Here is a 15,935-nt window from a genome sequence, read left to right as displayed (position 1 = left end):
AGACTCTGTCCCTCACCACCCCTTGTTGTAAATATTTTTGTCCACCCTAAGCGTGGAAGGGTATACTCAGATGTGAGTCCCTTGCTCATTGCACCATCAGGATTCAAGCAAGCCGGGCCGAAGAGGCTGAAATGCCAGAAACCGGTCCCCGGTAGCTTGTTTCCTTCCCAGTGTAAGAATTGGCTTTTGTAGTTTGGTTTGCCCTGTTCCCATCATGCACTGGGACAGGAACAGACTAATTTGCATACAGCCAGGTTCTGAAACTGGGATGGTGCAGTGAGCTAAAAAACGGTGTTGGATCTAGCCCTGATCTCTTGACTGGGTGAGAGTATTCTGTTTAATTCAGAGACTCTGTCCCTCACCACCCCTTGTTGTAGATCGTTATCTCGCAGCTGGACATTCTGACAGGATCTAAAAACACGAGGGATCGGTCAGACCTAAGGGTTCATGTCATTGATGAAATCAGGTCCCTTTGTCAGTGAAACAAGCCCTGCCGTGTGTGGGTAATGAACCATGTCCACAGGGGTCGGTTAGTGCCTGGGATTGGCTTGAGTAGCCAGGTGCGGTGAAGGAGGTTATCAAAAGGGCTTGCCCGTGCATGGAGGATGAAAGGACAAACGGGTTTGGTACGGGAAGTGACTCCGGGGCTTTATCATGATGACAAGGCTTTACAACCCCAGTACATTTGTTCAAGCTTGGTCAGAGCGCTGGGGGATGATAGCGAGGTCGGGTTGACACATAGGTGACCAGGAAGGTACAAAATGGCCGCGATGTCTAAAATGGTTGCAGCTTACACGCACGCAGAGGCCCTCGCTAAAAAAGATGGCACAGGCAATGTTCATGTTTGTCGATTGAAGCCCAGGCCGGGCTTCAATCAATCAATCAATCATAGCCTTTTGTAACGCGCACTACATACCCGTGAGGGTCTCAAGGCAATAAGGGGTGTGCTGCTACTGTTCGAAGAGCCAGGTTTTGAGGAGTCTCCTGAAGTTTAGAGTGTCTTCCGTCTGCCGTAGCCGGATGGGGAGGGTGTTCCACATCTTGGCGGCGAGGTGGGAGAATGATCTGCCACCGGCGGTCATTCTTCGAATGCAGGGGACGGTGGCAAGGGCGCGGTCTGCGGAGTGGGGCTGGTGGGCGGGATTGTAGAGGCTGAGCCGTCTGTAGAGGTACGCTGGTCCAGTGTCATGGAGTGCCTTGTGTGCGTGGGTGAGGAGCTTAAAGGTTATTCTCTTGTTGATGGGGAGCCAGTGCATGTCTTTCAGCTGGGGTGTGATGTGGCCGAGACGGGAGATGTCGAGGATCAGGCATGCTGAGGCGTTCTGGATGCATTGGAGTCATTTCAGGAGTTTGGCTGGGGCTCCTGGGTAGAGTGCGTTGCCGTAGTCCAGTCTGCTGCTGACGAGAGCCTGGGAGACCGTCCTTCTGGTTTTGGTGGGGGGCCACTTGAAGATCCTGCGAAGCATGCGGAGAGTGTTGAAGCAGGAGGAGACAGCGTTGACCTGCTTTGTCATGGAGAGTGTGGAGTCAAGGATGACCCCTAGGTTCCGTGCGTGGTTGGTGGGTATAGGGGGGGCTCCTAGTGCCGTTGGCCACCAGGAGTCATTCCAGGCAGAGGGGGTGGAGCCGAGGATGAGGACCTCAGTTCAGCTTCAGTCGGCTGTTCCTCATCCAGTCGGCGATGGCCTTCATTCCTTCGTAGAGGTTGGTTTTGGCGGTGTGGGGGTCTTTGGTGAGCGAGAAGATCGGCTGGTTGTCCTCTGCGTTGGAGATGATGTTTAGGTCATGCTGTTAGGTGACGTGGGCGAGTGATGCCATATAGACGTTGAACAACGTTGGGCTGAGAGATGAGCCTTGGGGTACGCTGCAGATGATCTCGGTGGCTTCGGAGTGGAAGGGGGGTGGCTGACGCTCTGGGTTGTCCCGGAGAGGAAGGAGGTGATCAGTCCAGGGCCTTCTCTTGGATTACAGCATTGTGGAGGTGTGCTCTTAGTGTGCGGTGGCAGACTGTGTCAAAAGAGGCTGACACGTCTAGGAGGATGATGGCCGCGTTTTCTCAGTTGTCGAGCATGATATCGTCGGTGGCGGTGATGAGGGCAGTTTCGGTGCTGTGGTTGCTCGGAACCCTGACTGGGATGGGTCCAGGATGTTGTTTTCTTCAAGGAAGCTGGTCAGTTGTATGTTGACAGCCTTTTCGATGACCTTCTCTGGGAACGGGAGCAGGGAGATGGGCAGGAAGTTCTTGAGGTCCTTGGGGTCCGCCTTGGGTTTCTTTAGTAGGGCGTTGATCTCTGCATGCTTCCAGCTCTCTGGGAAGGTCGCTGTCTCGAAGGAGATGTTGATGGTTTTCCGGAGGTGGGGTGCGATGGTGCTGCTGGCTTTGTTGTTGATGTGCTGTGGGCAGGGGTCTTCCAGGGATCCGGAGTGGACGGTGTTCATAATCTTGATGGTGTCGTTGTCGTTGATGTTGTCTAGGTGCACAGGGGGTTGATGCGGGTGGTGGTCATAGGAGCGGTGGTGTAGGCTGTTGCCGGGGTGGTGACGGCATCGAAGGTGTTGTGGATGTCTTCATTCCTCTTCAGAACATTCAGAACATTCACTCCTGTTCCCAGGACTGTACATCCTGTGTAACACCCTTTGGTACCTATAGATTTCTAAGAATGCCTTTCGGACTGATTTCTGCAGCTACAGTTTTTCAGAGGGCGATGAAGGGCATTCTTGCAGGCCTTCAGAATGTCAAGGTGTACCCAGATGATGTGCTTATCTTTGGTGTGGATCTTGAGGAGCATGATGGGAGGCTGAGGAAGTATTGAAGAAGTTACGTGATGCTGACCTCACCCTTAGGGCTGACCAGTGCAAATTTGATGTCAAAGAATTAAAGTACCTAGGGCATTTTGTGTTTGCTGCAGGCATCAAACCCAGACTCATTGGTAAACACCCTTTGTAATTTGCGCACCCCTTTGAACAAAGAAGAGTTTGTAAAGTTTCTGGGAATAGCTGAATTTTAACACAAATTTGTTCTGAACTTTGCAGGGAAAACCGCCAGTTTGAGGTCTCTCCTCAAGAAGGGAAGCACATTTGTTTGGTCCAAGGGCTGTGAGGAAGAGTTTGAGTGCATTAAGAAACATCTGAATAAAACACCTTGTCTAGGAGGTTTTGACCCCACAAAGGTATCTTATCTCATGATTGATGCCAGATCAAAGGAGTTAGGGGCAGTTCTTTCGCAGAAGGTTGATATGGAGGATAAAATGATTATTTTCATCTCTAGGCCCTTGAGGGGTGCTGAATGCAACTATTCTGTTGTGGAAAAAGAAGCTCTGGGTGCTTTCTGGGCGGTGTGCAAGCTGAGAAAGGTTTTGTGGGGGAAAAGATTCAGAATTCTTACTGACTATAAACCTCTTAGGGAGGTCTTCTCCAAGAAAGGCATTGACTTTGTCTCCCATGGGATACGGAAGTGGGTTGTGGCTCCACAGGTCTGGCAGACTGTCTGTCAAGACTCGGGGTGTGGAGTGTGAAACAACAGATGATGTTGAGTGGTTTGGAGGTGAAGAACTGGAGGAAGAAATTAATGTGTGTGTGATTATTGAAGGGTTGATTTCCGAGAGAGAGTGGAGGGATCATCACATGATCGATTTAGACTTGGTGGAAAGTCCTAACCATGGTCACAGGTGGTTGGTGTTAGAAGAAGGACTGTGAAGAGGTCCTCAAAGGCTTTTGGCGAGTGAGGGAAGATCTGACAGTGGAGGATGGTCTCCTCATGCATGGTAGTAAGTTGCTTGCACCCCTTGAAGTAAGGGATAAGCTAGTAAAGAATGCTCACACCTCGCACATCGGCATTGACCTGACAAAGGAAAGGATCAGGGAAGCATATCGGTGCGCTGCCATGGATGTACATGTAGAGAGGTTGGTGCGTTAATGTGCTGAATGTGTGTGTTGTGACATGATATTGAAGTCCAGGACGCAACCCAGGGTGTTTAGGGAACAGGCTACTGGTCCTTTTAGTCTCAAAATTCCTATTTGCGTAATGCTTCCTGTCACATGACGTCATAAGTATGTTAGGTTAGCATTGCGTGGCTAAATAGATACGATTCGCATTTCATGTTGTACAACCCACTTAGCTATCTGAGTAATGAGTAGGCCCCTATGTATACTTGTGACTCCATTTGCTTTTGCAGTTCCTATTAGGTTGCTTTAACTAGGCCCGAAGTAGGCCGCAAAATGTTCACTTTGCTTGCCTAGGCAGAATACTGCATTTCGGTATTATTTTCTGTCTGCCTTTCCAAGGCCGCTTTCTGATGTACTAATGAATAAGCCATTCTGTGTGTAATGTTTATCTGTAAGGAGGTTTCTGCTCCCACATTAAGGAGATGCTGAGACCCAGCACCATGGCCTTGAACCCCTGATAGTCTGCCCATCTGGCGAGGTGCTAGCTCATCCTACTGTGCCCGCATTGTTCCATGTTCAACCTGAGCTGTTAGTTTTCCATTGTGGGCATGGTTGGGGGTTTCTTGGAGGGATAATTGTGCATTACTAACCGTTAGGGGTCAGTCCCTCGGCGAACACCACAGGGTGTGGGTCAGACTGGGCTCGCTCTGCAGAGATATACTAATAAAGTACGTTTGTATTCTCCGCTGTCTGACCGACTCTTCATTTGGGAAGGCATAGTAGGTGGTTGTGTATATAACCCGTGGGGCCCTTAGTGGCCCTGTCCTTCAGTTGGTGGCCAAACAGAGACCCCACAAATGTGTGGCCCCTCACCCATCAGCTGGTGGCAGGGGTCAGGGTGGTGTCTGGTCTGTTGGGCGGATTGTGGCCCCACATCTGAAGACCAAGATTGGTTCTCGCAGCAGCCCCGCCCTTCAGAGCGGGTGGATCCGCGGCTAGTGGTCACCAGCTGGGATCCTGAGAAAGCAAACCCTGGATTTGACTGTTTGGTCCAGAGATTCGTCAGTAGAGAATAATTTGCTTCACTCTGAGTGCACCAGATGAGTGGTTTGGTTCTTTGGTTCTTTGTCCTTTGGTTCTTTGGAAGTGGCACCACATTTGAACGACACTGGCCTGTGGGCAGTGCCTGGTAACGGTCTTCGGACCGTCTTGAATGACACCAGCCGACGGGCTGAGTTCCTTGAACGGCAGTCTGTGGATGACCCAAAGGTGTGACGATAGTGTGCGAAAGTAACCTGTTCTGGATTGGAGAGTTTATTTTTGAACGCTGTTTGCTTGCGGGGAAGTGTTTGTAACAGATTGCTCATTAGTAACGGAATTTTGCAGTGTCTTGGTGGGTCTGAGGACCCTTGAGGGACACAGAGTGCTTGTGAGTGGTCTACTGGGCCAACTGGTAATTGGCTTCTTAAAAAGGTCCAGGACCATTTGCAGACAATCTGCCAGGCCAACTGGGAATCCGGTCCGTGCTTGAAAATGTCTAGGTTAGAACCTGTCCTCTTGAACTTGGAATAGTCTTTGGATTGTGGAGTATGGGTTTTGAACAGTGTGGGTCTTTTTAAAGTGGTGATGCCTTGTTTTAGTAAATTTATGTGTTTTGGATGCCAATGCTGTTTTTCTGATGCCCGATTGGAAGAGAGCCAGCCTCCACCTCCAAATTTTGACATATACGTAAAGCATGGTATTGGCCCTAATATGTTTAGCACGCTGTGGCATAATTGTATGAGGGAAAATGCCAACCTGCAATGGCAACTTACTGGCTCGTTTGATGAACAAAAATTGGGTTTCTTGCAAGATAAATTGTGCGCTAAGAAAAGTAGGCAGTCAGTGTTTGATTCGGTAAGAGTGTGACAGAAGGAAGCAAAACAAAAATGTATGAGAGCAGAAAAGGAGGAAAGGAAGTAACAGTAGCAAACAATTACGCAGAAAGTAGTGGCATCTGAGAGAGGGAAGATAAAGTAAGGAATAGAATGTGCCGACAGGAAGTTTCGATTGCAGACCGAAAAATGTTATGTTACCTTGGAAGAAAAGGACGATTTTCTTGAAGAAGTATTGGATTCTTGTCCGCCACCCCTTATGCCCCTGAACGGATATATCCAATAGTCCAGCCATCTTCATCCGCAACCTCTGGGTCTGCCCACTCCGGCTCCACTGTACCTAGCTCTGTTGCATCAGCCTTATCACAGGGGAAGGGCGGGAGCAGTCGGTTCTCTTGTTTTGCCTACTATCTTGTCTGATGATGCTGCCTCGGCCACTACTACCCCTTTCACCCCTGTAGTGCTATCCCCTCATGCCATGGTACCTGTCTTTGCATCTGCTCTTTCTTCTTTGAATGTGACACCCCATACATTACCGAATGTGGATACGCATGTGCGTGGAATGTTTAAGGGGGAGTGAACAGCAGCACGCCATCGTATAGAGAAGGTGTTGTTGTGTTCTGCTGTCGGTACTGAAGTAAAGACGATGGTGGCGAATCAAGTGGCCCTGTGGGGTTGGAATGCGATTTATACTGTGGAAGACATGTGGAGTGTGATGAAAGATTATGAGCCATTTTTGCAGCAACTTGCTCTTAAGCACATGCCGACCACATTGATAGTATTGTGAGAACAATGTTACAGGGGTGTCGCACCACAAGCTATTTATGACATACGGGACAGGGTGTATGCTACTGCTATGGCCCCAGGTGAAGTTTTTAGTAATGTGAGGATATTAGTAAGTTATCGAGAACGGCTGCCTCAAAAGTTTCCAACAGTAGGGACGCTGCACCCTATGAGGGAAGTTCATCCGATATCATCCCGAAGTACCTGAGCTGAGTGATTCCACGAGCACAGTAATTAGACAGTGGGTGGAAGCTTGATTTCAATAACAATGGATATATACTTCTTCGAAGAGGAATGAGGTCCTATTTTTAAAGAGCCGGTTGCCTGATCCTAGCCTCCTCCACAATAATGACGTTAGCTGACAAAGAGTTATTTTTTAGACTGTTGGTACTGGTAGATACCTGGCGACAGGTACATACGCAGGATCATGCGCTGGAACTGGGGGGACATTGGACGAAATAAAGGTGTGGGACAAGGAGTGCAAGCCCGGTGACAAGTCAAAAACAGAGTTGATGGCATTGGGGGCAGGATTATAACGTACATGCACTCCCTTATCCCGCTGAGGAAGGTGGACTGGGATAAGTTGAGTGCATGTCGTCAGAAAAGGATGAGAGCATATCAGATTACTTTACTAGGTTTGAGGGGGAGTTTATGGATTTGATAATATATATAATGTCTTGATAATATGCGCCATAGAGATAATGAGGATAAGGAGAAAGTGGAGAAAAAGACAAAGGATTTGAAGACAAGGGTGTTGCTGTAGCAGATTGCTAGGTAGGGGTTAGGGGCTTGTCCAGAGACCACCTCACTCAAACAGTCACAGGGCTGGTAGAGGTGGTGGTTCCGCTCACTCGTTGGGTACAACCAGTGTGCGTACTGGCATTGGCAGAATGAGTGCCTGGAATTGTGGCAGAACAACGCAGCACCGGGAGGCCGCAGGTTTCGAGTAAGAGGAGGAGGAGGAGGAGGTGGCGGCCGGTAACAGATGCAGTCAGAGAATGCTTCAGGATATAGACAGAGTGGGAATTATTTTGATGCCCCTCAGAGCAGACTGTACTATAATGAGGACTACGACATGGATTAGGTGACGGGGCTGTCTCACATCTAGGACAGCCAACAACAGGGCAAGGGACCAGTTCCGGTGCCTGTCGATCAGTGCGGACCTTATATCACGGCTGATTTGCAGGGCGCCATGGAGAAATGTTTGATTGATACGGGGGCTATGAATAGATCTGTTTCCCGCACACTGGTCTCTGTCTAGGCAAAATAATGTTTCAGTTGGGTTTTCAGGTGTGCCAGTTGTCAGCCCCATTTCTAAACTGCTTGCTTTGACTGTCGGTCCATTTACTCTCTACTCACCATTTTTATTGACAATGAAAAGTGGTGAAAATTTAATGGGACTGGATCTGTTAAAAAGGTTCCACGCAGCAATGTCTTGCTCTCCAGATGGCGTCTTTATGACAGTTGGGCCTAGATGGCCCCTACAAAACTATTTCTTTCACAAGATGTGCCCCTCCCAATAGTATTTGAAGGTGTCCCACATACGCTGTGGGCCACAGGAGACACAGATGTGGGGCTGCTCCAGATCCCACCAGTGTCTATCAATATGAAGGATAATGTTAAATTGCCCCGTATTCCCCAGTATAAGATTTCCCAAGCAGGAGAAAAGGCCCTATTGCAGATTATACAGTATTTGATTAAGACTGGAGTAGTGGAAGAGACAGTGTCTAATGTATGCATTAGCCATATTCTTCCCATTCTTAAAAAGGCCCCTTCGGACTCTTCTGGTGTCCAATCAGATATGTACCGCTTTGTGATTGACCTGAGAGAGGTTAATAAAATTGTGAACCCTCAGTATCCTGTTGTTCCAACTGCAATATTTACAATGATTCCCCACTTGGCAAAATCATTTTCTGTTATCGATTTAAAGAATGCTTTTTTCAGTATCCAAATATTTCCAGACAGCAGGTCGCTTTTCAGCTTTGCTATAGCTGGTCAAAGTTTTAGATTATGTCGTGCTCCACAGGGCTATACAGAAAGCCCTAGTATTTATAGTCATGCTTTAAAAGCCCAATTGGATTCACTGGAATTTGCTTCTGGTAATGTTTTGTTCCAGTATGTTAATGACCTCCTCGTAGCATCAGACACTGAGGAGGGCTGCAAAGAGGCCACGGTTAAATTATTGCACCATTTGGCATGCCACGGAAACAAGGTGTCCTTTCGAAATTTCAGTATTGTCGACAGGAGGTCACCTACTTAGGTCACCTACTGTTGACAGAGGGTCGTAGACTAACAACTGAACGTATTGCTGCTATTAACAGTATGGCTGTTCCTAGGACCCAACGTGAGGTACGCACGTTTATAGGGATAACATCGTATTGTCGCCATTGAATCCCAAATTATTCCTTACTAACGAACCCCTTCTTTACCTTACCACCAAGGATGTGCATGAACCCCTGCCTTGGATACCTGAATGTCAGCATGCTTTTGAACATAATAAAAGTTGCGCTTTACTCTGCTCCTGTGCTTGGCACCCCTGATTATCAAAAACCCTTTGTGCTCTATGTGCGTGAGACGGATGGTTGCATGCTTTCTGTGTTAGCACAGTGTTTCGGTGGTAAGCAGAGACCCTGTACTTATTTCTTGGCCATGTTGGATAATGTTGCCAGAGCACTCCTGAGCTGCCTGAGAGCTACCGCGGCTGCTGCAGTTTCTATCAGACAATATGGAGGGCTCGTTCTTGATACTGATCTCACAGTAATGGTACCTCATGCTGTGGATACACTTTTGAATAAGACAAAGACGCAGCACCTTACTAGTGCATGTCTTACTAGATATGAATTGACTTTGTTTACACAGCATATTACCATCAATCGATGTGCTTCTTTGAACCCAGCCACGTTACTACCCCTCCCGTTGGAAGAAAAGGACAATGACGTCCATGATTGTTTGTTTCAGACGGAGGAGGAAACAAAGGGATGGGTAGACCTGACTGACGTTCCCTTATCTGAACCCCAAGGGGAATTGTATGTTGATTGCTCGTGCTTCAAGCTGCCAGATGGCACCACTACTGCAGCCTATACAATCGCGACACTGCATTCCGTAGTTGAGACATCCTGCATCCCACACCAATCGGCCCAAGCTGCAGAATTAGTTGCACTTCTGAGGGCTTGTGAGCTGAGTGAGGAACTGACTGTTAATGTTTATACAGACAGCCAGTATGCCTTTGGGGTGGTCCGTAACTTTGGGCGCCTCTGGGCGGAGAGAGGTTTCCTAACATCGCATGGACAGTGGACATAGAATACCCCATTGAGACAAAGATTGCTGTCCGCTTTGGCGCTCCCTGATAAGTCAGCAATATTAAAGTGTAGTGCTTACAAACCTATTACAGATAATGTGGGGAGGGGAAATACATTTGCGGACCAAGTTGCCAAGGATACAGCAAGATCAAAAATGACTCAGGTGATTGTACCTGGTCCAGCTAGGTTGGTTCCGGATAATGGCATGTTTGAGGATACACTGGGCAATGTCAGAGAAATTCAAGGCGAGGCTACTGTAGACAAATTGGCAGGATGGGAGGAGAGGACTGGCCGATTAGAGAAAAATGAGCGTTGGATTGATTTGTCAGGAAAGCAGCGATGGTTACTTCCTAACGCCTATGCGCTTCCTGTTGTTACAGTGGCCCATGGTCTAGCACATATTAGCAGTAAAGGAATATGTAAATTGTTAGACCCTATATGGCAAAATGATAATATTAGCAAGGTAGCTCAGCACCTAGTGAAGACTTGTATTATTTGTTTGAAGCACAATTCATGAAAAGGCATTCCTACGCCCACTGGTAACTTTGCCCCACCTTCCTTCCCATTTGAGGACCTTCAAATGGATTATATTGAAATGGAACGAGTCAATAATTTGAAGTGCGTGTTAGTGGGGGTCTGCGCAATCAGTAAATGGATCAAGGCCTACCTTACTAAAGAGAATACAGCTGTGGCGAAGGCCCCTTTAAAGGAGTACTTCCCGCGCTACGAATTGCCCCGCGTGATCTGGAGTGATAACGGAAGTCACTTTAATGCTAAAGTGATTGAATTGGAATGCAAAGGTTTACAGATTACACAGAAGTGTCATGCAGCGAACCACCCCCAGACAGCAAGCCTGGTTGAAAAGTACAATGGTACTCAAACTGAAACTGGCAAAGATTCAAGAAAGTACAAGATTTTTATGGCCAGATGCGCTTCCCTTAGCCCTGTTAACTACAAGAGCAACTGCACATTCCCGAGTAGGATTGTCACCCTATGAAGTGGTTTTCGAGCACCTTGCTAATATCTGGGGAATTCCAAGACCCAAGCGTTTTTTTCTGAGATAGAGTATCCCTTGCTTCTAGATTATTTACATGAGTTGTCTAACGATCTCCATTCTCTTCACCAACAGGTGCATGCCACATTGTGACCAGTACCAGATGGGCCCGGGCACTGCATACAGCCCAGCGATTATGTAATGATCAAGAATTTTCAGAGGAAGAACAGTTTGGAACCGTGGTGGAAAGGCCACTGATTGTCTTGCTTGCCACCCGCTCCTCAGTAAATGTGTAAGTAAGGAAGCACTGGGGGCACGGAAGCCACGTAGAGTGCCACTCTCGCTTCCATATGACCGCTGAGTCAGCGACGGCATTCCTGATCATGAATATGAGCAGGTGCCCCGATTTGTTCCTTCTCTAATGCTCGGATAAGGGGGGCGCAGACGGATAAGGAGAGTTGCACAGTCCTGCTTAAAGTAGTTCCTAAGGAGATAAGGGCTGCCTCAGATCACTCTGCCCCCAAAGCACCTGTTTCAGAGCCCAGATCTTTGCCTGACCCTGCGTTTCTACCCCTCTTTGCTGATGACACAGTGCCAGTGTAACAAGGTATAACTTACGGCCCCAGAAGAAGACCGGGATGCCAGCTGAACAGTTTAGGAGCTAGGGAAGGACTTGAATTTAGGGCACAGGTGTTGTGCCTAAGGTGCCTGTTAGATTAGAACGAACGTCATTGGTGCACTGTGTGTGAACACTGGACAGGATTCATTGAGGATATCCTCCAAGGAGGGAGAGGTGCCCTATCCTGCAAGAAGAGACTTTTGGGTTCAGAATACGAGATCAGCGAGCAGCAACTACGCCTGATGAACAATAGGAGTCTACCAGTGCAGGGTCAATAAATGGACAGTGGAAAGAAGATTTTGCTTTTGTTCCCTCTGATACTGTAGTTGCAATAGTGCCTCTAGCCTGTGAACATTTTTTATCCTATAGTATGTATAGGTTGTTTGAAGTTTTATTGAAGTTTTATTGAAAATGACACCTTGTGGCTGTCTAATTATGAGAGAGGAACAACCCCTGATGGTTCCACCACCTAGACAGAATGGTAATGGGTGGTCCGGGTGGTCAACAGGAAGTAAGGTAGTGGTGGTAGTGTTTATCCTCATGGTGATGAAAACGCTGTTCGGGGTGGTTTGGTATTTGGAGGAACAGCATCCGTTGCATATTTTTATGGTTCAAATGTCTTTATTGATTTTTAAACACATAAGCATATCCATATACATTTGGCTAGTGCCAGGCAATATCTATGCAATACAACTGGACAGTGTCAATTGAGGGCACGAGCCCAGCTTCAGACAGAATCAGTTTGTTGCATGTATATGGAAGGAAACAATAATAAGCAGAATAAGGAACAAAACAACCCCTTTCCCTAGAAGCCCCCCTCTCCCCTGGTCCAGTGTCCCTTATCTTTCGCCGACCCTCTCTCCTTCCTCCCTGCCATGCTAACCCCCTGATGACCCATTTAGCAATCCATCTTCTGTGGTTCTGTAAGACGTAGCAATCTAAGATATCGTGGGCTTGTTACTTTGCGAAACTCTGTCTCCAAGAGCGACAGAAATGGGTGCCAAAGCTCATGATAGGTAGATCCCTCTCCCGCCATAGTAAGGGTCAACTTCTCCACCCCAAGGACATGCCACAGTCGATGAAGCCAACCCGCGAAGGAGGGTATGTTGGGAGTGCACCAATGTGTAAGTATATTTTGTACCACTGAGCCTAAAGCAATAGCTATCTGTCTGCCTCTATGGGATTTTAGCGGGTAGGTTAGGGGGTTAGGAAGACCCAAGAGGACATAAACTGGAAAGCGCTGAATTTCTGTCTCAAAATGCTTATCCACTTCTGCCAGCATCTGAGTCCAGTAAGGTTGGATATGTATGCATTTCCACAACAAGTGCACCAGAGTGCCTACTTGGCCACAGCCACGCCAGCAGTTCTTCTCTCGTTGGCGATCCAGTGTATGTAGCCTCTCTGGAGTATAGTACCAATATGTCACTACTTTTGTGAAGGTCTCCGTCAATCCCATATGGTATGCAGAATGTCGAGCCCGGTAGTATATCCCCTCCCACTCTTTGCGGCTGAGCGTCCTGCCAAGTTCCCTCTCCCACCTTTCTCTGCCAGGACTAAACGTGTGTGTCCAGTACATATTTTAGTGGGAACTACCCCATCCCCATCTGAGCATATGTTTGTTTCATTAGCACCGCATAAGGAGAGACGCTGACAGACTTATGTTGATAATGCATTTATTCAAATGCTTCATCTGGTGCACAGTACCACTAATACCACAAATTGTTGGGTGATTTGCTAGTCTCTTTGCCGCTATTATATTTAGGTAGTTGCGAGGCCTAGTTCCAGTTGCTTTCCGTGGTGTATATGCATTATTATGGCAATGTTATATAAATGGGAGAGGATGATTATGAAGCAGTGCTGGAGTATATAGTGATACACCAGGGTTATATGCCTGGGAAGGATGGTAAGGAGGATACTCTGCATCCCGATGCCTGTATGGATTTGTTCATAGCTAACGAGAATGTGACATGGTTGCAAGGTGAGATGTTAGACTTCAAGGGGTTCAATGTTACTGATATTTCAAATGTTTGCAAGAACTAAACATTACAGAAGACCAAGCCATGCCCGTACCAGTGATCAATACCTCAGCCAGTTTTTGTGTCGAAGGTTCAGGGAATGTACCAGTGGGGCAGTGCATTTGTAGTAACACCTATAGGTTGATTATAAGTAGTAGCCGCCTTTGCTTACACCTCCAAATGTATATTTCATCTGTGGAGACAGAGCTTATACTTGGCTTCCTAGGGGCTGGTCTGGTCGTTGCTATGTCTCTTTCCTCTTGCCTCCCATCTACATTTCCCTGCCCAGTTATCACAAACTTAGCAAGTTACAGTGAAGAGATCTCCATGTCTACAGAGTTAAGAGAGTGATTGATTCAGATGAGATCGATCAGACAGATACTTCTCTCCAGCAATTTACGGACATAATGAAGGGCATTATACCATTCTGGGGACCCATTATCCAATAGCTGCAATATACGTCGCTTGGCCAGAGTAGTTGAGGGAGGGATTAACACTACTGTGAGTACAGTGACTAATATCACGTTTAAGCTTCAGGCTACGAAGCTTGTTGCTTTTCAAGATAGGATGGTTTTAGATGTCATACTAGCTGATGGGGCGGAGCTTGCTGTGTCATCGGCAATAGTTGCTGTGTTTTCATTCCTGATTCTGCCCCTAAAGTATAGTCAGAAATACAGAATTGCTTCAGAAATACATGAGGATAATGGTTCATGGTCCATATCAGGGTGGTTCTGGGACCTGCTGACATCACAGGGTTGGAAGATACTCCTTGTCCTGATAGTTATCACAGGCATCATCTTCACATGTTGCCTTTGTATTATCTTCATTCCAGCATGAAGTACCTATTGTATGAGCAAAATAATGCCTACTCCGCAAATACCAGGACATGATGCAAAGGCTTCATCTAAGATGATGCAAGAAGTTCAGGATCTGATGCGTATTGATTAAGGCATCTTCAAAAACTAGTATTATTGATGCTTTTAAGAGTGTTGTATTCCTGTTATATCCTGAGTGTTATATCCTGTGTGTGCCTATTGCTTCCCTCACCTCGACCACCCCTCTTAGAGTTGTGAAGATCCTATTAAAGCATTTTTTAGCCACTTATGCTAAAAGGAGGATCTGTTAGACTTGAAATCCCCATTTGCGTAATGCTTTCCGTCACATAACATCATAAGTATGTTAGGTTAGCATTGCGAGGCTAAATAGATACAATTCGCATTTCATGTTGTACAACCCACTGAGCTATCTAAGTAATGAGTGACCCCTATGTACACTTGTCACTCTATTATCTTTTGCAGATTTTGCAGTTCCTATTAGGTTGCTTTAACTAGGCCCGAAGTAGGCCGCAAAATGTTCACTTTGCTTGCCTCAGCAGAATACTGCATTTCATTATTATCTTCTGTCTGCCTTTCCAAGGCCGCTTTCTGATGTACTAATGAATAAGCCTTTCTGTGTGTATGTTCATCTGTAGGGAGGTTTCTGCCCCAACGTTAAGACTAGTGATGGGTGGTAAGAATGGCTTCAGACCAGTCATGGTGAATATTCCTGAGAACTGGAGGAATTAATGATATGGGAAGAAACGTGTAGTGAAGCTGAAAACTCCACCTCAACCGAAATGTGTCCCCCAACATTTCCCATTGTGTAAACTTGAGGCCGTACAATTGTGGACAATGGGCGTTATCACAAGTTGCAAATTTGTCAACCTGGGGGGTCCCACAGGGCTAACATGTTCTGAACCAGAATCCAAAAGGAGATGCCGCTCCTGATCGGCAAGATGATGCCAACTCGGGCTGAGAGCTGACCAGATGGTTGGCACCTAGCCAGGTCCCATGCTGGTGCACGTAGAACCCAGAGACTGGCACTTTTGCGCCGCCGGAACTTCACTTTTTTGATGTTGCAGTGGCGCAATGTGTCACTGCATATTTATAAGGCGACGTAAAGCGGCGAGTTAGGCGAGTTAGGCTGCTTAACTTTTACTCAGCGTTAGCCTCTTTGTGTGAATGCTCAATGTAAATGTTATTGCGGTGTGAATTTCGACACTTGCAGTATTTTAAATTGTTCTAATTACTTACCTGCTGCCTCTCTTGCTCCTGTCCCCGTTCCGCCGCGGCTGTGTGCCGATCGAGCAGAGGGTCAATTAGCGAGCAACACGCCCTACTCCACTTCCTGCCTGCCACGCTTCTGACGCAGGTCAGCGCGCTCGTTGCTGAATTGCCCCAGGCTATTTTAGGGGGTAGATTCACGCGCTCTTTGTGATATTGGCGGCGAGTTAGGCTGCTTAACTTTCACTCAGCGCTAGCCTCTTTGTGTGAATGCTAAATGTAAATTTTATTGCGGTGTGAATTTCGACACTTGCTGTATTTTAAATTGTTCTAATTACTTACCTGCTGCCTCTCTTGCTCCTGACCCCATTCCGCCGCGGCTGGTGCCGATCGAGTGGAGGGTCAATTAGCGAGCAACACGCCC

General features: G+C 47.2%; 1 protein-coding gene across 1 annotated transcript in view; it reads left to right on the top strand.

Annotated features, from left to right (window-relative positions):
• LOC147737064 (uncharacterized) overlaps positions 1 to 15,935 on the top strand; it is a 398,800-nt gene that overhangs the window by 254,206 nt on the left and 128,659 nt on the right. Inside the window, exon 5 of the mRNA XM_086922721.1 lies at positions 8,803 to 8,812. Within this exon, the coding sequence (XP_086778847.1) occupies positions 8,803 to 8,812 (10 nt within the window). The remainder of the gene's footprint in view (positions 1 to 8,802; positions 8,813 to 15,935) is intronic.

This window comes from Lissotriton vulgaris, chromosome 1_1 (genome assembly GCF_964263255.1).
Source record: "Lissotriton vulgaris chromosome 1_1, aLisVul1.2, whole genome shotgun sequence".
NCBI classification, from domain to species: domain Eukaryota; kingdom Metazoa; phylum Chordata; class Amphibia; order Caudata; family Salamandridae; genus Lissotriton; species Lissotriton vulgaris.
Note: the sequence above shows the minus strand (reverse complement) of the source record. Positions and strands in the feature narration are given on the sequence as shown.